Source organism: Peromyscus eremicus, chromosome 23 (genome assembly GCF_949786415.1).
Source record: "Peromyscus eremicus chromosome 23, PerEre_H2_v1, whole genome shotgun sequence".
NCBI lineage: Eukaryota > Metazoa > Chordata > Mammalia > Rodentia > Cricetidae > Peromyscus > Peromyscus eremicus.
In genome coordinates this window covers 13,086,752-13,110,184 of record NC_081438.1, presented here as the reverse complement: position 1 = coordinate 13,110,184, position 23,433 = coordinate 13,086,752, and the positions used below count along the sequence as shown (strand labels likewise).

Genomic DNA, 23,433 nt, shown 5'->3' with positions numbered 1-23,433 from the left:
CATTCTATAAAAACCACAGGTCTGGGCACTTCAAAAAAAAAAAAAAAAAAAAAGCCGGGCGGTGGTGGCGCACGCCTTTAATCCCAGCACTCGGGAGGCAGAGCCAGGCGGATCTCTGTGAGTTCAAGGCCAGCCTGGGCTACCAAGTGAGTTCCAGGAAAGGTGCAAAACTACACAGAGAAACCCTGTCTCAAAAAACCAAAAAAAAAAAAAAAAAAAAGTTAATATCTGGGCTGAACAGATGGCTTAGAGATAAAACCACCGCTGCTCTCACAGAAGACCCAAGTTTTGTTCCCAGCACCTATGTGGTGGCTCACAACTGCCTGAAAGTCCAGTTCTCAGGTGGTGTGAAGCCCTCTTCCAGCCACCAAAGGCACCAGGCATGCATGTGGTACCCACACATACATGCATGTGGTACCCACACATACATGCATGTGGTACCCACACATACATGTATGTGGTACCCATACATACATGCACTCACACATGCACATTACACATTAAAAAACATGTTAATGTTGGGGTAGGGATGTCGCTCAGTTCCTAGAGGGTTTGTTTGGCTTTCAGGAGGCTCTGGACTTGTTTCCCAACTCTGCAAGACACCCGGTATGTAAGGCAAGTACCTATCATCCCAGAACTTGGGAGATAGACGAGTATCTGGCAATCCTCCACTACATAGCAAGTCTATGGCTAGCCTGAGCTACATGAAACCATTTTAATAAAAGCCCTAAAGGTTCGTATTTGAAGACAAAAGCCAGGCAACCGTTTCAAATTCGACATTAAGTGACAACTCTCGTACACACAGTTATAAAGCGTATCCCTACAAGTAGGAAACTGAGCTTGAGCATCCGGTAGTATCCCCAAATCCAATCTCCTGTATTTGGACTGAGGATTTAGACAAAGCAGGACACTTGCCTAGCACAGAAGCAGCCCTGGATTTGACCCCTAGCATCCCATAAAGTGGATGTGTGGCACACACTGTTAAGTCCAGCACTTGGGCGGTGAATGTTCCTGAAAGACCAGAAGTTCAAGGCCAGCCTTGGCTACTTAAAATCTGTTCAAGTTTTTGTGTTGTCTTTCTGCATTTGATCAATGAGCTGTGGCTATGTAAGGGAATACCATTGTTTTTAGGTCATAACAACAAGCTAACAAGGAGAGCTGTGTTTCTATGTGAGCATACGTTCTATCTGAGCTGGCCAGAAGAGGGGGTCAAATCCCCTGAAGCTGAAATTACAGTCTTTTGTTTTGTTTATTGTTTTTTTTTTTTTTTTGTTTGTTTGTTTTTTTTGTTTTTTTTTTGGTTTTTTGAGACAGGGTTTCTCTGTGTAGCTTTTTGCGCTTTGCGCCTTACCTGGAACTCACTTGGTAGCCCAGGCTGGCCTCGAACTCACAGAGATCCGCCTGGCTCTGCCTCCCGAGTGCTGGGATTAAAGGCGTGCACCACCACCGCCCGGCTATTGTTTGTTTTTTAAGACAGAGTTCCTCTGTGTGGCCCTGGCTGTCCTGGATCTCGCTCTGTAGACCAGGCTGGCCTCGAACTCACAGAGATCCACCTGGCTCTGCTTCCTGAGTGCTGGGATTAAACGTGTGCGCTACCACCGCCCGGTGCCTCTCGATTTTTAAAAAGATTGTTTAGTGGCTCACCTGACTGGGACATCCTATCGGGCAGCCCAGGCCCAACCAACAGACACGAGGAAGAGGTGTCCTTTGTGAGTATATTTTATGCAACACACACTCACACACGCCACACACACTCACCCTCATACACACACACACCAGGAAGGAGGCTGAGGACGACAGGACAGGAAGCATCCGGGTGGCACTGATGCGGAGGAGAGCGGACAAAGAGAGCATCTGTCCCCCCCACCCCCCCACATCCTACCAGGAGGGGGACCCAGAGCTGGAAGAACAGAGAGTGCTTATTCTCACAGAAGAAAGTCTCAAAGTGCAGTGATTTTTTTTTTTTTTCTTCCTTTTTTTTTTTTAAAAGCCTCTTCCCTGCACACCGAGCCCTGGTGAAGCCCAGCTGCCCGCACAGGCCGTCCTGTAGACGGGGCCAGGACAAGGTCATGGGTGGGGAAGGGCACAGGGCCAAATGGGAAGGTGCGGACTCAGGCGTAATGCGTGCCGGGTGTTAGAGAATGGTCCCCTCTGTGGTCCAGCTGGTCCTGCAAGCGGGCAAACTCGGCCAGTTCGTTGAGCTCCTGGAACTGCCGGTCCGTCTTATGGCTGACCAGTGAGCGGTAGAAGTGAACGGCGAACACAATGAAGACCAGGCCGCAGGGGACCATGATGGCCGTGGAGGCAATGGCCGCCGCCTCCCCGGGGGTGATGCCGCCGCTGCTGCTGTTGGCCACGGCGGCGGCTTCCGCAGGGGGCTTGGTGGGGCTTGGCTGCCCCGATTGTTTCTTGAGGGGTAAGAACTTGACCCAGCACAGCAGCACGACCTCCGCCAGGAAGAGCAACGTCCCGATGACGGTGGAGAAGGCCCAGGCCAGCTCGATGTGCCGGTGCATGCGCTCGTGCGGAGACTCTTTGACCGAGTTGAGGTTGTGGACGTTGCTCACAGCCTCGATGTTGGGGAGGATACAGGTGCTGATCATGAGTGCAAAGAGGTGGACGGCCACCAGCACGGTGGTGCAGGCACTGAAGACAATGAGCAGCCCCGGTGGATAGTCATGGTCTGTGTCCAGCTGGACTTCCACCATCGCCACCTGGGAGAGGGGAACAGGGAAGTGAGTGGCGTGCCAAATCCTGTTTCTCTTCCCACCAGACCCGTCCCTCGACCTCTCCGATTCTCGGTTTCTGGGAATGATGAAGCCTACCCACTCTGGGTAGAGAAGTAGCAAAAACTACTGAGGAGAGCGAGAGCAGGAATCCATTAGCTGTGTGTCCTCAGGAAGTCAGTGTCTCCGAGCCTTACCGTATATAGAAACCAGGTGTGACCTATTAATTCACAGAATTATTTTAACAAGAGAGTTCCCGGGGTACAGTAAGCATCTTCCAAATGGGAATGCTGCCACTGTCAGTGTGGATCATAAATAGTGAAGATGTTACAGTAAAAAGTGTATCATGCATACTCTATTGTGTGTATGTGTGTTTTCTTTTTTTCAACCCTGGGTCTCTCTGTATAGCCCTGGTTGTCCCAGAACTAACTCTGTAGACCAGGCTAGCCTCGAACTTAGAGATCCACCTGCCTCTGTCTTGGTGGGCAGTTCTTTGCTTCTATCATGTGGGTCCTGGGTATCAAATCAGGTTGTCAATCTTGGCATCAGGCACTTTTACCTGCTTAACTATCTCTACAGACCAAGAAAACCTTTAAAAATACATTTAAAAAAAATTGGGGCTGGAGAGATGGCTCAGCAGTTAAGAGCACTGGATGTTCTTCCAGAGGACCTGGGTTTAATTCCCAGCACCCACATGGCAGCTCACACCTGTCTGTAGCTCTAGTTCCAGGGGACCTGACACCTTCACAACAACGCACATAAAATAAATTTAATTATTTATTAACCACTGAGCATCGTGGTGGCACATGCCTTTAATCTCAGCACTCAGGAGGCAGAGGCAGGTGGATCTCTAGGAGTTCGTGGCAAGCCTGGTCTACAGAGCAAGTTCCAGGACAGCCAAAGCTACCTAGAGAAACTGTCTTGAAGTCAATCAATCAACCAATCAATCAATCAACTACCATCCACTATTCCATTTGGCTCCACACTGTCGTATCAAAACAGGACTCTATTTTGTGTCCTGCTCTGGGGACAAGGAACAGGTTGGAAGCTGGAGAAGTAGAGGCCTTCTCACGTCACATCTAGGTTCATTCTGAGAACAGAGCGCACAAGCCAACAAGGAACCAACAGAGGCTTCTCAGAACAGACTGGCGCAAGCCAGTGCCCATATCTTGTCCGACTCAACAGCCAGCAAGGCCCAAGGCCATCTCCTCTAGCCCCAGGGCTCACACACCAGCTGCTCCCAAGTTCCCGTAGACTTGAGGATTTGGGGTTACCAGGGGCATACTCTGGAACTGCCACCTGCTCTTTACACCTGGGCCTTGCAAATCACCCTCATGCAAAGGAGCCAGCTCATCAGATTTGGGCAACTGGGTACCTTGCCAGGGTCGGCCCATGTGGGCTGGAGGGTCAAGGGCAGCAAACGGGAAATGACACCATCACCAAGGGAGGCTGGGAATGTAACTTGGTAGAATGCTCGCTTCCCATGCATGAAGGCCTCTGTTCAATCCCCAATACGGCTACACTGGGTGCTGGTTCATGCCCGTAATCTCAGCACTGGGAAAATAGAGGCAAGGGGATGAGAAGTTCAAGGTCATCCTTGGCTCCACAGCGAGTTCAAGGACAGCCTGAGCTACATGAGACCCTGTCTTTAATGAAAAAAAATAAAATAAAACAAAATGATGGTAAATGTGGGGGGTGGTGTGATGACAAGTTCATCCATACTAAATACTTGCTTCGTGGGGGCACAGAAAAACCGGTAAAAACCGGTTTTATTAGTATCAGTTTAAAAACCTTCGTTCCATGCCGGGCGGTGGTGGCGCACGCCTTTAATCCCAGCACTTGGGAGGCAGAGCCAGGCGGATCTCTGTGAGTTCGAGGCCAGCCTGGGCTACCAAGTGAGTCCCAGGAAAGGCGCAAAGCTACACAGAGAAACCCTGTCTCGAAAAACCAAAAAAAAAAAAAAAAAAAAAAAAAAAAAAACCTTCGTTCCTACCCCAGTCTGCCTGCAGTTCCCCCGCTCCTGCTGGAGAGGTAGGCTCAGCTCCAGAGAAGCAGGTCAGAGCTATCCCTCTCTGGAAGAGAGAAGGGGTGAGACTAGGGTCAGAGCCATGAGATCGCCCAAGAATCTGGGGACAGGAGTAAAACAGCCCGGTTTATATATTCCTAAGACTTTTCCGGACATTTCAACAGGATTGAAAGGCTTTGGCCTAAGAATCGCCACAACTAGCAAGGGTAAGGATGCTCCAGCCTGAGAATTTGCAAAACGGTTCAAGTTCATGTAAATTTGGGGCACTGCCATGAGGATCTTGACCGTTGTTTAAGATTTCCCGCTGGCCGAATGCCAACCCTGAGAATTATTCTGAGCTCATGCGGGCAAGGGAGTTGGGCACTCAGTACATGCGGGCCAGGGACCCGGAACACCACAGCAAGGCAAGGCACATCTTGAGGCTCTGACCTGAGAAGCTGGGTACCCTCAGCAGCAGCACCTCCTGCTGTCTCCCCACCCCCATACTTCCTCTTCCTGTTTTGGTCTGCTGTCCCGGAACCTAAGAAAGGACAAGCAGGAGAGGCTGGTGGGGTGGCCTCAGATCCAGTTGTTACTTGTCGGCTGGGGTGGAGGGGAATGTGCAGAGCTGTTCTGTGAGTCTGGTGTTGGGGGGTGGTTGTGTACTTTCCTGCACCCCAGCAACCTCCACGTGGCACACTGCCCCCCTTTGTACAGCGTTAAGCACACAAGACCCATAACAGAAAGCCAAATGTGAAACCTGGGCCTCAGCTTACACAGTTGGTGATCCTGGACAAGTATTTAAACTCTTCGGTATTCCAGGTTTTGCATCCATAAAATGGAGGCCTGCTTATGATTAGGTATGAAGTTCCAGCGTTAGTGAACACAAAATGTCCTTTAACATGACCCGACTTAGGATAAACGTATAGAGTATCAATGACTATTAGCATTATTGGGGCAGAGGCTATTCCTCAGCAGGAGCATGCTAGCCAGGTATGGTGAGGCCTTGGGGTCCATGCACAGACAGACAGACACACATATACTCATTACTCTTTAGAATAGGAAACTGAGGCTCAGAGAAATGAGCTCCATTGCAGAAAGGTAGCTAGCTATCCTGCTCTGAGGGGGGGTAGGGGAACTCAGCCACCTCTAAAGCCTGTGGGATGAGGGCGAGCTTCCTTCACACTGGTCACTGAGGTTAAACGAGGTTCTGATGTGTAAATGTTTAGCACAGACTCAGCCACAGGAGAAGCTCAATAAATCTTAGTTAAAAAGAAAAAACGAAGAGCTAGAAGTGGAAGGGAAAAGGGCGAACTCCCCAGGCCTGCACACTAGACCTCACTAGGGGCCTCTTTCGGAGACAGCACTAGCTCCCAACGCGGGCGTCAGGGAGAAGTGTACTCCACCCTAGACCCGGCCAAGTCACCGTGTCTGCAGGACAGGTTACCAGGGCCATAAAACCTGGCTGAGGCACCCGTGGTCTAGGGGCACCAAGAGTAGGTATCCTGACAGCCTTGGGCTGAGGGGAGGCTGAAGTCCCCAAGGAAGAGGAAGGGCCTGCTGCTGTGCTCCGGAAGAAACCCCATTACCCTCATCTACCCATTCCTGGAAGTCCACACACAGGCTGGCAGGATGCACCATGGCCACATGCAGGACCAAGTTCAATGCCACAGGGCTACTACATGCAAGAAACGCTTCTGAATGAGAAGTGAGGGGTGGCGGGCATAAATCATGAACTCTGATGAAAACTATTCACGGGCACCAGAGTCATCTTCCAGAATGATCCCCGCTAGGGATATGTCCCTCAGGGTCAGGAGAGTAAGTCAGGGGAGGCCTGGCAGGATCTGGCAGCTGACATCCGGGGGCCCCCAGCACTGTCCCAGGGAGATCACATCAGATCAGATTGCATGCAGCTTCACAAGGTAAATATAGCAGGGAGCAGGGCTGTTAACCCAAAATAAACAGCTCCTAGCCAGCCAGCAGGCCTCCACAAACCCCGCTGTACAGGGCCTAACGGCCCAGAAGGGTGAGACTACAGGCCCCCGGCTCACACTAGTCTACAGACCCTCACAGGAGGTATTGGGGATCCTAGATCTGAAGTAAGAGCTAACGATTATTGATCGTGTGGCTGGCAAGGCCCAGCCAGGCCGGTGCCCACCTCACTTCTAGAATACCAACCACCTTTCTACCCTCCTGTTGGGCTCCACAGACCCTGAGCACCTGGCATTCCCGATACTCTTGAGAGAGCCCTCCTCCCTTGCCATGCCCAACCCCTCTACCCACAGGGGGAAACCCGGCTTTCTTCTTCCAAGCTCCTCTGGTTCATCCTACAGTTATCCTATAGATAGCCGTAGCCTTGGGGAGACCCCCAAGCCAGCCCTGGGGAGACCCCCAAGTCTCCGTCATGTGGGTTTCACCGAGTGGTCTGCACTTGCTAACTTCGTTCCAAATGCAGACCATCTATTGAGAGAGATCTGAATCCAGCCCCGTGGTTTATAAACTCTCTTGACCATGGCAGTCCCGTACTCCAAATGTCTCTAAAAATAGACACGCACTCTTTTATGAAGCGGAAACAAAAGTTTCACTCAACACCATTTACTCTTGAAGCCTGCCGATGCAGGCTTGTGGCGCTCACTCCTTCCCCCTCCCCTTTCATTTCATATTAAACATTTTATTGTGAATTCCTGAGATGGCGGTTATCTCCTCCCATTCTGAGGGAGAGACAATACTGTAGAAAAATCACTGGGATCTCAAAACACTGTCCCAATCCCCCATCCTACCCCAGGGCAAGCCCTCCTGACGGGCTGGTCTTCAGTCTTCCTTAATCCAAGAGGGCAGGTACAGAAGGACCATCCCAGGACACTTGGGTCAGGGTGGTGTGTGCTGGACCCCCTGGCTGGCTCCTCAAAAAAACGGAGGAGAAACACATCCATTTTTCTGGGAGTGGAGATCTTGGTGCCCACACTCATTTTTTTGGTTTGGTTTTGGTTTAGTTTTTCCGAGACAGGGTTTCTCTGTGTAGCCCTGGCTGTTCTGGAATTTACTTTGTAGACCAGGCTGCCCTCGAACTCACAGAGATCCACCTGGCTCTGCCTCCTGAGTGCTGGGATTAAAGGCGTGCGCCACCATGCCTGGCCTCACACTTATTTCTGATCCTTGATGAGGCCGTCACTTCTCTGAGTAAAGGTTTCATCCTGCAGATCCAGCACAATGGGGTCCCCCCACTTTTTTTTTTTTTTTTTTTGAGACAGGGCCTCACTTGGTAATTCAGACTGGCAATCTTCCTGTCTCATCTTGTCTCTCTTCACATCTTTTCTTTGGTTGGTGTTTCAGTTTTAGATTCATTATTTTATGCGTATTTTGCCTGAACTTATGTTACGTGTATGACCTCAGAGGTCAAAAGAGGGTGTTGGACCCCCAAAACTGGAGATAAGGATGGTTGTGATCAGCCAAGTGGGTGCTGGGAATCAAAGCCAGGTCCTCTGTAAGAGCAACAAATGTTTTCATTTTTTTTTTTTTTTTCCCTGAGACAGAGTTTCTCTGTGTTGCCCTGGCTGTCCTGGAACTCACTCTGCAGACCAGGTTGGCCTCTGAACTCAGAGATCCACCTGCCTTTGTCTCCTCAGTGCTTGGATTAAAGGTGTGTGCCACCACTGCCCAGCCATGTGTTTTTTAATCACTGAGCCAACTCTGCAGGACCCATGTTTAGGTGTTTTTGAGATAAGGTCTTGCTATGTACCTTAGGCTGGTCTCAAACTCATGGTTCTCTTGTCTTGGTTTCCTGGGTGCATGCTGAGCACTTGTTCTTTGTGGTGCTGTTATTCAAACGCAGGGCACTGGGCATGCTAGGCAAGCTTTCTGTAGCTGAGCTACATCCCCAAGCATCCCTTTAACTTTTCTTTGGTGTCAATCAAGTACATTCAGAAAAACAAGAACTGTTTTTTTTCCTTTTTCAAGACAAGGTCTTAGGTACGGCAGATTGGCCTCATATCCACTATATAGCTAAGGATGACCTTGAACTTCTGATCTTTCTGCCTCTAGCTCTCAAGCACTAGAATGACAGGCATGAACCCCAACGTCCATCTTTCTTTTTTTTTCTTCACTTTTTCAAGACAAGGTTTCTTCTCTGTGTAGTACTGGCTGGCCTCGAACTCGGAGATCTGCCTGCCTCTGCCTCCCGAGTGCTGGGATTAAAGGCGTGGGCTACCACTGCCTAGCCTCACCTTTTAACTATTCTATTTTTTATTTTTAGGTATGCTTCTAATGACACGATATCTTTTTTTGTTTTTGTTTTTTTTTGAAATAAGAGTTTTTCTGTGCAACAGTCCTAGCTGTTCTGGAACTGGATTTGTAGACCAGGCTGGCCTCAAACTCAGAGATCCTCCTGCCTTTACCTCCTGAGTGCTGGGATTAAAGGTGTATGCCACTACCACCGGCTGACATGTTATTTTATTGGAATGTATATATTATTTATAAAAATTCACACAAGGTTGGGGGTATCGGTGCATGATTTTAATCCCAGCACTCTAAGGCAGAGGCAGGTAATCTCTATGAGTTAAAGGCCAGCCTGATCTACATAGTTAGTTCCAGGCTAGCCAGGGCTACATAGTGAGATCCTGTCTTCAAACTAAACAAATAAAAATTAGTAAGGCTGGCACTAACAAGTTTTAGCCGAGTTTGGAGACCAAAGTTCAGGCCAGAGGCTGATCAGCCAGGGCCCTCAGACCACTGCTTTATATGATGTTTTATAGGCCTTCACCCCTTTATTGACCCATCCATTTATATATCATTTAAGGCCAATGACAGAGTGCGATAGTTACCTGGAAAACCACACCGCCCTGAGAGAAAAAGTTGGCTGACCCTAGGGTTAGACCAACACTCCCTAAAGAAGATTATCAAATAACAGCCTCACACAAAAATCCTTCCTAAGAGGGAGGGAGACTGTTCAAAGTCTAATGACACAGGAATGAAAATGCCATAGTGAGGGCTAGAGAGAAGGCCCAGTGGTTAAGAGCACTGACTGCTCTTCCAGAGGCCCCGGGTTCAATTCCCACCAACCACATGGTAGCTCACAACTGTCTGTAACTCCAGTTCCAGGGGACCCAACACCCATGGCAATGTATATAAAGAACAAATAAGTTTTTAAAAATGCCATAATGAAATCCATCACTTTGTATAACTTAAAATTAACAAACAACAACAAAAAAAACAAAAACAAAACTTTTCACCAAGTGTGGTGACATATGCTTTTAGTCTTAGCACTCAATCCTAGCATTCAAGAGGCAGAGGCAGGAAGATCCCTGAGTCTGAAGCCAGCCTGGTCTACAGGGTAAGTTCCAGAATAGTCAGGGCTACACAGAGAAACCTCCTCTTCTGAACCAGGTATGCCTGTCATCCCAGCACTCAGGACACTGAGGCAGGAGGATTAAGGGTTCCCTGTCAGAATGGGCCATAGAGAGACCCAATCTCAAAGAAACAAAAATCCTCTTTAAAAAAACAAAAACATCAACACTGTCTAGCTGTGGTCCTATCTGTCTGAAATGTAGCTTTCTAGAAGCACATTAAAAGGCCCTCAGGCCGGGTGGTGGTGGCACACGCCTTTAATTCCAGCACTCGGGAGGCAGAGCCAGGCGGATCCCTGTGAGTTCGAGGCCAGCCTGGGCTACAGAGTGAGTTCCAGGAAAGGCTCCAAAGCCACACAGAGAAACCCTGTCTCAAAAAAAAAAAAAAAAAAAAAGGGCCTCAGATGTTTCATCAGAGAAATCAGCTGATTTACATTTTAACTTCACATTCCGTTTTCTTCTGACGATTCTCTCTCACTACCCAGTGTACATCAACAGAGCGCTGCCTTGGGAAGCTTGCTTCAGAAGAGTTTTTTTTTTTTCCTTACCAGTCAGGGACCCATCAAGGGGAGGGAGGGCCCCTCACTGTTCCCAGCTGAGAATTCCAGAAACATGCCGCAGGCACTTGCGAAGTTTCACAAAAGGCTTCTCTGCTGGGCGGACATCAACCTCCTCTTGGGACATTCAGCCGAGTTCCATTTATACACAGCCCAGCATACAAATCTTGCATGCTGAGTTGGGCATTGGCAGACTCCAAGGGCCTGGTTACCAACCAGCTAAGGGGGGGTATTGGCAAGAATGGGGGAGAAGGAAAAAAAGGCTGCAAATTAGACACAGCAGAACCTGAGCCCAACTAGCTGGTGATCTGAGCCCTAAGAGCCCTCGGGGCCCTGTGTGGCTCTCACCCTTTTAAGAGCTTCTGTGGGGTTTAAACAAGGATGAAGGATGAAAGAAGGGCCCGGTGGTGGTGGTGGTGGTGGTGGTGGTGGTGGTGGTGGTGGTGGTGGCGGCGGCGGCGGCGGCGGCGGCGGCGGCGGCGGCGGCGGCGGCGGCGCGCGCCTTTAATCCCAGCACTCGGGAGGCAGAGCCAGGCGGATCTCTGTAAGTTCGAGGCCAGCCTGGTCTACAGAGCGAGATCCAGGAAAGGCGCAAAGCTACACAGAGAAACCCTGTCTCGAAAAACCAAAAAGAATGAAAGAAGGGAATCCAGGCTCGGTCCAGACACAATAGAAGTTGCATAATAACCACCTCTACCATCACTAGCACATTATTCACGCCTCTGTCTATAACCTTTGATAGCTCCCTACTACCCACACACGAGTTCAAACTAAACAGCCAATCAAGGCTTGTTTAAGACAAGCTCTCACTCTGTACCTGTGGCTAGCCTGGGACTCACTCTGTAGACCAGGCTGGCCTCAAACTCACAGAGATCCACCTGCCTTTGCCTCCTAAGTGGCTGGGCTGAAAGGTGTGCGCCACCATGCCCGGCTCCCACAGGGACCGATGTGTGGCACAATGCCCGTCACACCAGACTCCCTATCTTTCCCTGAAGATCCAGTTCCTCCGGCTAGGCTCTTCTCCAAACCTCTCTCCACCATCCTCAAGGCTCAGCTGGGATCGCATTCTTCCAACTCAGCTAACCGTTCCACGGCAGCCCCCACACCATGGTGACTAGGATAAACAAGTCTCCTAGAGACCGAAGCAGGCTATTAGAATTTTGCAAATACCAACCGACCAAATTCTCACACCAACGGGGCTGCTGTTATTATTACTTCATTTTGCAGGTGAGATAACTGAGATCCAAAGAGGCTAAGTGACTTCCCCTAGACTTTACAGTCTGAAGAGGCTTGGCTGAGATTGGCATCGGAGCTGGATAGATGTAGTCCTTATTCCTTCTTTTCCTATTCTAGAACTTCTGGGCTCTATGCCCTTACCATTCTCTGACGCTTGTTCCCTCTCTGATCCACTCAGAAGGCTACAGTCGCTTTCCCAACCAGTGACTTCATTGAGGCAGGTCGTTCATCGGGGACGACCGTGCTTGTAAAAAGAAGACACAATGACACTTGTGAGCATTTTACACCATGGCCAGCCTAGTTCAAGAGCCTCATCAACTCCAGCATTAATGATCACTTCTGGGGATTAGTACCGAGCGGTAACAGGAGCTTCTTGCTCATCTCCAGGCTCCCTGACCTCCGAGTATGTCATAACCCCCAATAATGTCTCATGACTTGGGTGCTTCCTTCCAACTCACTTTCCCAGAAATCTCAGCCAACTTCTGAACCTGCTCTGGAACCCGGAACAAAAAGGGGCTGGCGGGCAGAACTTGAGGAGGAAGATAATCCAAAAATAATTGATCCCAGGTTATGGAAAGCATTTTGTTTACTGCACTGGGCTGACCTTCCCAATTATCGTCCGCTTAGGCTAACGTTACAGCCCGCCCTCCTCAGTGGACTGGATTGCCGTGCATGATCACCACAGTCCTGATACAGGGACAGGGTCGGGCCCAGGCTGTTGAGTGGTAACTTTAGGTACAGACAGACTAAAGCTAGGCTCCAGGGACACTGCAAGATGTACATCTACCCTAATGTTCAGGTTGCTTCATTTTGTATCTGCTGAGTCTCAGTAGCAGACCATAGAGGAACAGGGTACATCATCAGGTCCCAAAATTGCTTGGCTCCCCCATGGGCCCTTGTAATGAAACTTCATTCAAGTCAAGAGAATAGGATGTGCCCACCTCTACCCTTGAGAAAACTAACCTCACAGACACTTACCCTCCTCATGTTACAGGTACCTGGCTGCTCTTCCCTGGTGAAGTCAGGATTGGCTCAATCTCCACCAGCTTTTTGGGAGACTGTCCCTCACCTTATGGATAGGCAGGTGAATTTGGCATTCCAGGCACCCTGGCTAACCCTAGAGAGCAAAGATCATGTCAGCTCCTTTGCTTTTCCAGGTTTGGAGGAAGGAAGCCCTCTGCGGGCAGGAAGTTAGTCGTGCTGACTCACAAGCCAACGGAGAGTAATCCAGGAAACTTGTCACTCTGTTGCCATGGCATCGGGGTGGCCAGGCACCCCTTCCTCTCTTGAGGCTCACTCAAGGGCTGGGTGTCCCGCAGTGGGGGCAGGGCACAATCAGACCTCAAGACTCTGCATCCCGAGTTCTTAGGAGTCCGGCTTCCTAGCAAGTACTTAGTTATCCTCTCAAAACTGCTGCTCAGCACGGAGGCTGTGCTGGGATTCAACCCTTCCTAGTCTGCAGAGTTTAGGAGATGCATTCATGGAGCTGAGGAGCCTACTCTACCCAGGCTGAGAAAACAAAATTCCCAGACAGACAGTGTGGACATGCCCACGCCCACGGAAGGTTATTAGTTACCCCAGCCTTCTAAAATCCTCCACTGTTTTTAGTGGAGGCCTGACCTCTCACAGAGGAAGAGAATGAGGAGAGAGAGGAGGAACGTGTCACCCAAAAGGAAGAGGGATACAAGCAGTGGTTCCCTTCCACAAAGCGTCAAACTTTCTCTTTAGCTTCCAAAGAAACGTTTTTTGGTTTTGTTGCTCACTCCCCAGGCCGGGTGCTACCTGTCTCTGGCTGGACACTGATCACGGCACTACGGTGACAAGGGGCAAAAGTACCCAAGCAAGAGCCAGTTGCCAGCTGACCTCGGTTCAAGTCCTGTTTACCAGATTAGCTGCGTGGCCTCGGTAAAGCCCCTTGACAAGAAACAGAGCAGACTGTTGGGGAGTGAGCTAAGCCTGCGTAGTGCTTGGTACAAGGTTTAATACTAAAAAAAACCTTCTAGTTTAGACCAGGCGGTGGTGGTGCACGCCTTTAATCCCAGCACTTGGGAGGCAGAGCCAGGCAGATCTCTATGGGTTCGAGGCCAGCCCGGTGTACAGAGTGAGATCCAGGACAACCAGGACTACATAGAGAAACTCTGTCTTGAAAAGAAAAAAGGAATTTTATCATTTTGTCTGAACTACAAACTATAGAGCTGCCCCTTTATTTTCTCTAAGACAAGGTCTTCACAAATAGCCCTGGCTAGAAGTCACTATGTAGAACAGGCTGGCCTTGAACTCCTGTCAAGGAGGCAATCCTCCTGCCTCTGCCTCCTGAATACTGTAATTATAGGTCACACCCGACTCTCCCTCTTTCTCCACTAAAGGGCTCCTTCAACTTCATTTTTAAAGTCAGGAGAACTCCCCCGCCCCCCCTTCAAAGACAGGGTTTCTCTGTGTAGTCCTGGCTGTCCCGGAACTCACTCCGTGGACCAGGCTGGTTTCAAACTCAGAGATCCACCTGCCTCTGCCTCCCCACTGCCCCGTGGCGTCAGAGGAACTTTTTTTTAACAACAGTTTTCATTTACCATTTCAGAAATCAAGGTCCAGGGAGAGAGACTGATTTGCCTGAGATCGATATGCAAGTGGTAAAGCTGGAAAGGGGTACTTAATATCACCCCCTCTCCTGGCCTTTCCTCTGCAGCCAGGGCACTGTGGGCCTCTGAAGCATTCAGGCTCACTGCTGCACTGACCCACTTGTTTGCAGAAGACAGGGAGAGACCCAGACACACTCCCTTCCCAAGAAAACACCAAGGGTGCCAGCCACTCCCTTCCTCAAGGCCAAGGGTTTAGCTAATTCATGAGGGGGAGGCCAGACACTGGTGGTGAAGGGGAGGGAGGCAGGCTCCATTGATGCAGGTTGATCTCACCCAAAGATAATGATGTAGTTGTTATGTAGCGTCCTGTCCCAGCATAACTCAAGATCTCTGGCCTGAAGGTGTCCGTCCCCAGTGTTAACTTCTGGGGCTTAACCTGCAGCCTCCAGGGGCACCTCTTGGAGAGGATTCTTGTACCACCTTCTTGGGACTAGAGGGGGGAAAATATGTCTACCTCGTAATCTTGCAAGAGCCCCGTTCAAGGGGAACATGTCCCACCCTCCTCCCCCACACCCAGTGACTCAGAGGCAAGTTTCTGGAGAAGAAACTGAGGATGGGGAGTGGCTGTCAACCCCTAGGCTGAGGCTCTTGGAAAATGCGGGGGGGGGGGGGCGGGGGAGGGCGCGTAAGGGGGAGTGAGAGTGCGTGGAGTATGGGGAGGTGGAAAGTATTAGGAAATCCCCTCCAATATTTGATAAAGAAGCCTTCGTAATACCTTCTGGCCTGAAGTGTGTGTGTGGGAGGGCGCGGCACAGGGTAGCTCTCATCGCCATCCCCTGACACCTGTCCTCAATGGGCCAGACCTTTCGCGTTCTCCCTGCTCCCCTTGAACACATCCTGGCAGGGCAGACTTCTTACATTATCCATTCCAGGAAAGCAACTTTCTTTGGGACCCTAACCTCTCTGTAGCAACAAGGTGCCCGTCTGAAAACACCTGTGCCTGGGTATCTCGGGTCGTCCGCCTTCTCTCCCCTCACAGCTCAGTACCTCTGGCTCCCCTCCGGCGCTTACGACGGCTTATCCCAGCTCTTCCCTTCACCCCAGGCACGCCCAGCCCGCTCCCAACTGTGGGCCCCGTCGGGGCCCCGCGGGCGGGAGCGGCCGAAGCAGGAAGAGGGGAGGAGGGCAGGGCAGCCCGAGCTCACCATGGCGAAGCCGGAGAGCAGAGCCGAGGTCCGGCTGGAGGCTTTGAGCTTGGCGCGGCTTAAGTAGAGCTTGCGCCAGGACAGCGCCTGCATCGAGTGCTCGTTGAGGCTCATCACCTCGGAGTAACTCTGGCCGATCCAGTCCGGGTAGCTGACGGCGGGTGGTGGCGGCAGCGGTGGGGCCCCCGAGGGCTCCCCGTCCCCGCTGCGGCGGCGGCTCCGGCGGCTGCCGCTGGTGCTGCTGCTGCCGCCGCTCAAGGGAAGCTCGGGATTGCTGCTGCTGCTGCTCGGGGGCGGGGCAGGCTCCGGATGCATGGGGTACCCTGCGAAGGCGCGGCTGGCGGCGGGCGCCCGCGAAGGCTGCGGCCCCGGGGCCGCGCCGTACCTCCGCCCGCTCCCACTCGAGTCTGTCTCCCGCCGCCGGACGCACCCGATCCGGAGGCCGAGGCCGGGGCTAACAGAACCGCTCGGCAAAGTTCCCAGCGGCAGCGACCGGAGCCTGCGCGCCGACGGGCGTCCGGTCCCAGGCCGGCACCTCGGCGCGCGCCGCGATTGGCCGGCGCCCCCCGCGGTTATTTGCATACGCCACACCCACTCCGATACCCCCCGCCCACAAAGAGGTGGGCGGTGCCCCGCACGAGTTACGTGCCCCCCCCACCCCCCGCGCCGCCTCCGACGGCTCCGCCCACGGCCCCGGGCGCGCCTTCCTGGAAGCGCCCCACGCTGGCAGGACTCGCTTCTCATCTCTGCAGCTGCTCGTGTGGCTTTGCTCCCGGAGCTCCTCGGTCGGGCCATCCGAGGTCACCTCTGGGCGCCTCCTGAGGCCTGTTTCCTCCTTGGAACAAGGTGGCAAAAGGTCCGTTGGAAAAAGGCCAAGTGGAGGTCTAGAGTTCCGTCAGCGATTATTGTGTGCCTACTGGGTGCCAACACTGTTCCACCAGGCGCTCAGGGTAGGCATTAAATTTGTGATTGAGAGGGACCGAGTCGATCCCGGAGTGGGCATGTGTACCTGTAATCCCAGCACAGGGGAGGCTGAGGCAGGAGGATCACAAGTTTGAAAGAGTGGTGAGTGCCTGTCTCAGAACACAAGAGGGACAAAATTCCCGGCTCCCTTGTTTCAGTAGAAGAGACACACAAACACCAATGTGTAAATTATATTTCAGAAGGCTGTAAATGTGTAGAGAAAAATAATAAAAAACGGTTAAAAAAAAGTGGATAGTAACAGGGTTGTCATTTTGATTTTAGAATGCTAGTCCCCATTTGTATTTATTTTTGAGACTACATAGCCCTGCCTGGCCTGGGACATGTCATCTAGATGGATTTGAACTTACATAGATCCATGCCTCCAGAGTGCAATTCGTGTACTACCACTCCGGGGGCCCCTTCGTGGCATTTTCTTTTTTTCTTTTTCTTTTTTTTTTTAAAGATTTATTTATTATGTATACAGTGTTCTGTCTGCACATATCCCTGCAGGCCAGAAGAGGGTGCCAGATTTCACTACAGATGGTTGTGAGCCACCATGTGGTTGCTGGGAATTGAACTCAGAACCTTTGGAAGAACAAACAGTGCTCTTAACCTCTGAGCCATCTCTCCAGCCCCTGTGGCATTTTCTACTACTTTATAGGGGCAGACTGTAAACACGTTCACACCTTTGGGTCTTCTCTGAACTGAGATTTGGGCCAGCAATGTGAAAAGTCAGGACCTAAGGGGAAAAAAAAAAACCCTACCAGTGCAGAGACCACGAGGCAGGGGGGTTGAGGGTGGAGCTCAGGTGAGGTAAGGTAGGGACTAAGGAACTCCAGGATGGTAAATCCAAAGCAGCTGGTGAACAGTGGTTTCACTGTCTAACTCCCAGCGGCCAGGATGTTTTCTGGCACCTGCTCCCCACTGAAGAAATATTTGTTGACTGAAGACATGTGAGAAAAAAAAACAAGTGACAAATTTAGACCCAAGTTAAATCCTAAGCATGTGGTGCTCCAGGTCTATGGTGTGATAGTTCACTCTTGAAAAACCACTAGAGGGCAGCCCTCCACCCAACCACATGGTACAAAGAAGGCCTTCCAAGTTTCTGAGACATCCCTGGAGGCCTTCCTCCTTGGTCTATAAAGATTGAGAACTTGGAACCAGCAGGGTGGCACATGCCTTTAATCTTAGCGAGACAAAGGCAGGGCAAGTGGAACTCTATGAGTTCTAGGCCAGCCACTGCTACATAAAAAGACCCCCGTCTCAATAGCAAAATCAAAACAACAACCAAAAGATTGAGGACTTGGAATGTGAAATCTCACCCCACTGGGTTTGTTTTGTAGGTGGGCAATTTTTTGAGACAGAGTCTCACTATGTAGTTTTGGCTGTCCTGGAACTCACCATGTAGACCAAGCTGGGCTCAAACTCACAGATCCACCAGCTTCTGCCTCCCAGGTGCTGGGATTAAAGGCGTGTGCCACTACACCCGGCTTGTACTTATTACTCTTGATTACCATCTGCATCTGGGCTCAAATATCACTTCCAAAAAGACCTTCCCTTTCTGCCTACATAGCCTCATGCCAGGACGTGTCTGGTCACCCTGATATCTCTCCTCGCATAGCTCTGATCATGATAGCATCTGTGCTAGGTTGTTTTGGTTTTGGTCAGCTTGACACAAGCTAGAGTCAACTGAGAAGAGGGACTCTCAATTGAGAAGATGCACCCTTCAGATCGACCTCTAGGCAGGTCTGCAGGACGTTTTCTTGATTGATGATTGATGTGGGATGGCCCAACCCACTCTGAGTGCATCTCTGGACAGATGGGTGGGTAATCCTGGGCTCTATACGAAGGCAAGCCAGGAAGCAGTGTTTCTATCAGATCTAAGCTTCCGTTCCTGTCCTGGTATAGAGTGACTTAAGAAGCCAAAGAAGTAAGCCATATAAACCATTTCCTCCCCGATTTGCTTTTGGTCTTGGCCTTTAGCCCAGCAAAGCTAGGACAACCCCTGAAATTGTCCAACAGATTTGTGTATTGCTTTGACTCCCACTAAAGCATGAGCAACCTATACAGTGTGTTTGTATAGAAACAGGTTCATGAATAAGGTAACCAATGCCCTTGGGTCCAGAGAAACCACTTGCTGGAGAGAGGGCCTGAGGTCTAGAGGGGAGAGTTTGGAAACCAGAAAGACCTACTGATTAAGAGCAGCGTCGAGATCTGGCAGTGGTGGGTAGAGGGGCCTCTACAGTGGAGACGGTGTCCTCATTGCCACATCATAACCCCCGCCTCCTCTCCTTATCACGCTGATTTTGAATTTGATTTGGAATCAGCCCATCTGTAGAGATGAGACAAGAGCTCAGCCTGTAGGTCTGGGTTCAACCCTAGCACCAAAAAAGGAAAACAAGAATGAAAATTATCCAGACCTAGGGTGGAGGGAAGACTCCTAAGCACAGCTGCTGCTGACCCCAAAGTATAGAAGGGCCCATAGTGACCTCTGTCTCCCTTCCCAGATCCAGCGAGGACAATGAGTGGCCGCAGAGCTGTCCGTACCGCTACTTCAATACGTTGGAAACTTGGGGCTCTAGTGAGAAAGCACCGTGTTAAACAGTGTGCAACGTGCTGCAGGGGGACAGGGAGAGTTGAACTCCAGGATCCTGATTCATCAGTGTCCCCAAGCAAGCCTGCAGCTCCCTCAGGTCGCCCGAAGGTACGCTTTCAACCTCTGGGGTTGGTTTCTGGAAAAAAAAAAAAAAGCTAAATACCATTTTTCTTTTCCAATCGGTTTTGTGCATGAGAGTGTAGAGACCCTTATGAAAGGAAAAATGGCTAAATCCATTGGGACTAATGGGCATAGCCTGGGGCTGATTAAAGACCCCTGCTGCTGCTGCTGCTACTGCATGAGTCGCCTAGGAAGTAGCAACATCCTCATCCTGTGGATAGAAAAAAAGTTAACACCTGCCAGGCGGGAGTGGGGCTCTCCTTTAGTCCCAGCACTCCGGAGGCAGAGGCAGGTGGATCTCTGAGTTCGAGGCCAGCCTGGGCTACACAGCAAGTTCCAGGCCAGCCTGGGCTACACAGAGAAACCCTGCGCTGGCTCATTGGTTAAGAGCATTTGCTGCTCTAGTAGAGTATCAGGGTCTGTTCTCCAGCACCCACACAGTGGTTCACAACTGGCTGTTTACTCCAGTTCCTGGAGATCCAACACCCTCTTCCAGCTTCCACAGGCATTTCGTGTACATGGTTGCACATACTTGCAGGCAAAACACTCACTACACATTAAAAACATATAAAATCTTTTAAAAGAAGCCATCTAAGCTATTAGGATTTTAGCAAGTTCTCAGGTGGTTTGGGAACCACTCAACGAGCATCTTTAGCATTTAAGTATTGTGAGTCTGTTATGTGCTTAAGACGTGGACTTTTTGTCTGCTCAGTTGCAGTGTGACCTTGGGCAAATGACTCTCAGAACCTTGGTTGTTTAAGGAAACCTGAGACATCACCCTAGCTTGGTGGCTCATGACGCTAACCCTGGCCCGTGACAGGCAGAAGTACTGCTGGGAGTTCCAAGCTACCCTTGGCTACATAGTGACCTCTAGGCCAACCTGGGCTATCGAGTCCTAAAAAGACACAGGCTGGAGAGATGGACCAGTGGTTAAAGGCACTTACTGTTCTTGAAGAGGATCTGGGTTCAATTCCCGGCACTCCCATGGTGGTTCACAACCGTTTAATCCCAGTTCCAGGGCATCAGACACCTTCTTCTGATCTCCTTGGGCACACCCATGATGCAAATACACACACACACACAAACACACCCCCTCATACAAAAATAAAACTTTTTTTTTTTGTTTTTGTTTTTGTTTTTGTTTTTTCGAGACAGGGTATCTCGGTGTAGCTTTGCGCCTTTCCTGGAACTCACTTGGTAGCTCAGGCTGGCCTCGAACTCACGGAGATTCGCCTGGCTCTGCCTCCTGAGTGCTGGGATTAAAGGCGTGCGCCACCACCGCCCGGCCAAAAATAAAACATCTTAAAACACACACACACACACATACACACATACACACATAGACGTCCACTGAAGGGGAATGTGACGAGACACGAGGAAGCCAGCTGTCTGTCAGATCAAGTCCACACAAGGTACCGGGAGCTGGGACAAAAAGCCTGAAACGGATCTTCCTCTAAAACCTTTAGAGAAGGGTATTCCTCCTGACACATTGAGGAGATCAGGTAACATCAGAGTGATAGGGCTACAGTTGTTGGCTGCCTTCTGGCCTGCAGAACTGAGACAATAAATCCGTTAACTGGGTGTGGTAGGGCACCCCTGTAATCCCAGAATTTGTGAGGCTCTGGCAGGAGATAAGAGTTTGAGGGCAGCCTGGTCTAGATAATTAGACCTTGTCTTAAGAAAAATAAATAATGAATGGATCTCTGAACTTTCGTAGATTGCAGTGTTTTCTTAACAGCAGCCTGAAGAGATTAATCTCGGGACCCTAGAGTGCCCTAAAGAGGAGGCTTTAGCCAACCAGAGAGGTGGAATCCTTATTTATCAGGGGGCTGTAAGTACATTCAGAAATAAGGAAAATCACAGAGCACCTGGATTTGGACTCCATTTTTCATAAGTGTGTGACTCTGCTACTTTGGGCAAACATCCCAACCTGTCTAGGCTCCATCTGTCAAGTGGGAGTCACGATGGCACCATGCAGCCAGGGCTGTTACGAGTGTTTTGTGACAGAACATTTGTCTGGCAGTCGGCACAATGCTCAATAAACGGTGGCTGTTCTCCCTCTCGTGGGCTGTGCTGGGATCAAAGACTAAAGGCAGGCCCGTCGCACAGCTAACGAATTGGCTAATCTGTATTTACCAAGGGCAGTTCATCTCTGAGAATCCAAACAGGAAAAACAGGTACCAGAAGAAAGGAACAGATATGGAACTGCCTTGAAGGAAGCGAAAAGGCCTGTGGAGAAAGGAAAACTTGAGGGGCTGGAGCCCCTGTAGGTTAGACACAGGAGCCGCCCTCCCTTCCAGGAGGTCCCACTGTGGGCTCTTGTTTCTGTCTCCCATTGGTCTGGTCTATGCAGAAAGCCTGCTGATTGAGCAGCCATTGGATGGCTCCCAGTGATGCAGACCAAAGCAGGATAAGAGGATGGGATGGACTTGCAGGCCTGGCAGTGGGTGTGGCATTGTACGGACCTCTGGGGCCTCATAAATCAGGTATAGCCGGCCAGCACTCGGGAGGCAGAGTCAGGCGGATCTCTGTGAGTTTGAGGCCAGCCTGGTCTACAGAGCAAGATCCAGGACAGGCACCAAAACTACACAGAGAAATCCTCTCTAGAAATGCACCCCCCCCAAAAAAAAAGTAAAATAATAAATAAAATAAAATAAAAAAGAAATCAGGTATAAAGATAATATCTACTCAGGTAGCTGGGTGCATACACAGAAGACATACCAGTTTGGCCCAGTGCCTGGCACACAGTAGGCAGTGCCAGCCCAAGGAGTCAGCTGTCTGCTGCTCATAGGAAAAGGGGAAGACCGGAGCCCAAAGTAAACTCAAGGTACAAGTCCAGCATTAGCGTGGAGATATTTTTATCCAGACACCCGTCCATCTGTCTTCTGTCCATTCTAAGCTGGTGAGCCCAGCAGACTCCTTTTAGAAGTCCTGAGTCAGGGCTGACCACACCAAGTTCAGGGTAGTAGGGAGTTTGGTCTCACAGCTCTTTCAAAAAGATTTGGAATCTACTTGGTTTTTTTTTTTTTTTTTTAAATTTTATTTTTTTGGTTGGTGTCTCTGCGTTCAGCTGCTGTTGCCAAATTTCTCTTGCCTCCTCCAGTCTGGAGCTGGGCCACTTCCAGGATCTTTCTTTGTATAATTAAAAAGAAAAATAGAACCGTTGATGTTGCCAAACACGTATTTAAAGTGACACTCGGAGCTCAGGGCGTGAACAATCAAAACGTTTTAAGGTTTAGATTAAAAGTCTCCGTACTCCGCAGTCTCCTGACCCTGGGATTTCTCTGGAGCCTGAGTGCCTTTAATCCTCTGCCCTGGCTCATAAAAACCCTTTAGACTAAGGGTATTTATTTCTCAGAGAACTATTCCAGGCTAATCACATAAAAACACCCCGCTTCCCAGGAACACTCTGTCTAGTGCAGGTCCTGGGAACAGTGGGGTATTTGGAATAGCCACCTGAGGAGACACTCCAACCCCTTCCTTCGTGGTGTCCTTCCCTCACGTTTCCAGTCCATCAGAAAACCCAGCCAATTCTGGTCCCCAACATGTCCTTAAAATCCGAGCTCTTCTCTCCAGCCTCCTCTTGTTCACTGTACCCAGGGTGCCATCCCCATTCACCCGGATGTCAGCTGTCTCTTGCCCAACTCTTCTGTGGCTATTTTTAATTCTCCTAGTGCCCATTCTGTAAGAGCAACCAGAAAATCTTTCAAAAACGTACAGCATGCCGGGCATAGTGGCACACCCCTTTAATCCCAGCACTTCGGAGGCAGAGACAGGCATATCTCTGAATTTGAGGCTAGCCTAGTCTACAAAGGGAGTTCAAGGACAGCCAGGGCTACCCAGAGAAACCCTGTTTCGAAAAAACAGAGAGAGAGAGAGAGGGGAGAGAGAGAGAGAGAGAGAGAGAGAGAGAGAGAGAAATTCCCCCTCTGTAAAGCCTTTCCCATCTAAGATAATACGATCACGGGTTCCAGGGAATGTGGCCATTATTTAGCTTACTACACTGTGGAAGGCCCCTCAGTGATTTTTCAGCTTCTCATCTGGGAAGCTTTTTTTTTTTTTTAAATATTTATTTATTTACTAGGTATACAGTGTTCTCCTTGCATG

The 23,433-nt window shown here is 50.3% G+C and overlaps 1 protein-coding gene and 1 long non-coding RNA gene across 2 annotated transcripts; one reads left to right on the top strand and one right to left on the bottom strand.

The window, feature by feature from the left end:
• Window positions 1-1,794: 1,794 nt before the first annotated feature.
• Orai1 (ORAI calcium release-activated calcium modulator 1) lies at window positions 1,795-16,174 on the bottom strand. Its single transcript, XM_059249268.1, has 2 exons — window positions 15,648-16,174; window positions 1,795-2,714 (listed from the first exon to the last, which is right to left on the bottom strand). Exons 1-2 carry the CDS (start codon window positions 15,960-15,962, stop codon window positions 2,112-2,114), a joined length of 918 nt encoding a protein of 305 aa, XP_059105251.1. The 5' UTR covers window positions 15,963-16,174; the 3' UTR covers window positions 1,795-2,111.
• Window positions 11,773-15,130, top strand: LOC131898164 (uncharacterized). The gene is made up of 5 exons (XR_009375857.1): window positions 11,773-11,857; window positions 12,045-12,269; window positions 12,861-12,950; window positions 13,024-13,771; window positions 14,442-15,130. It is a non-coding gene; the product is annotated as an uncharacterized LOC131898164 (long non-coding RNA).
• Window positions 16,175-23,433: the final 7,259 nt, after the last annotated feature.

Bases quoted from the DNA above. Each gene is read 5' to 3' on its own strand.
- Orai1 (XM_059249268.1), bottom strand. From the start codon at position 15,962: ATGCATCCGGAGCCTGCCCCGCCCCCGAGCAGCAGCAGCAGCAATCCC. The intron at 2,715-15,647 runs GTGAGCTCGGGC...CCCCTCTCCCAG, and splicing joins TGCTCTCCGGCTTCGCCATG to GTGGCGATGGTGGAAGTCCA.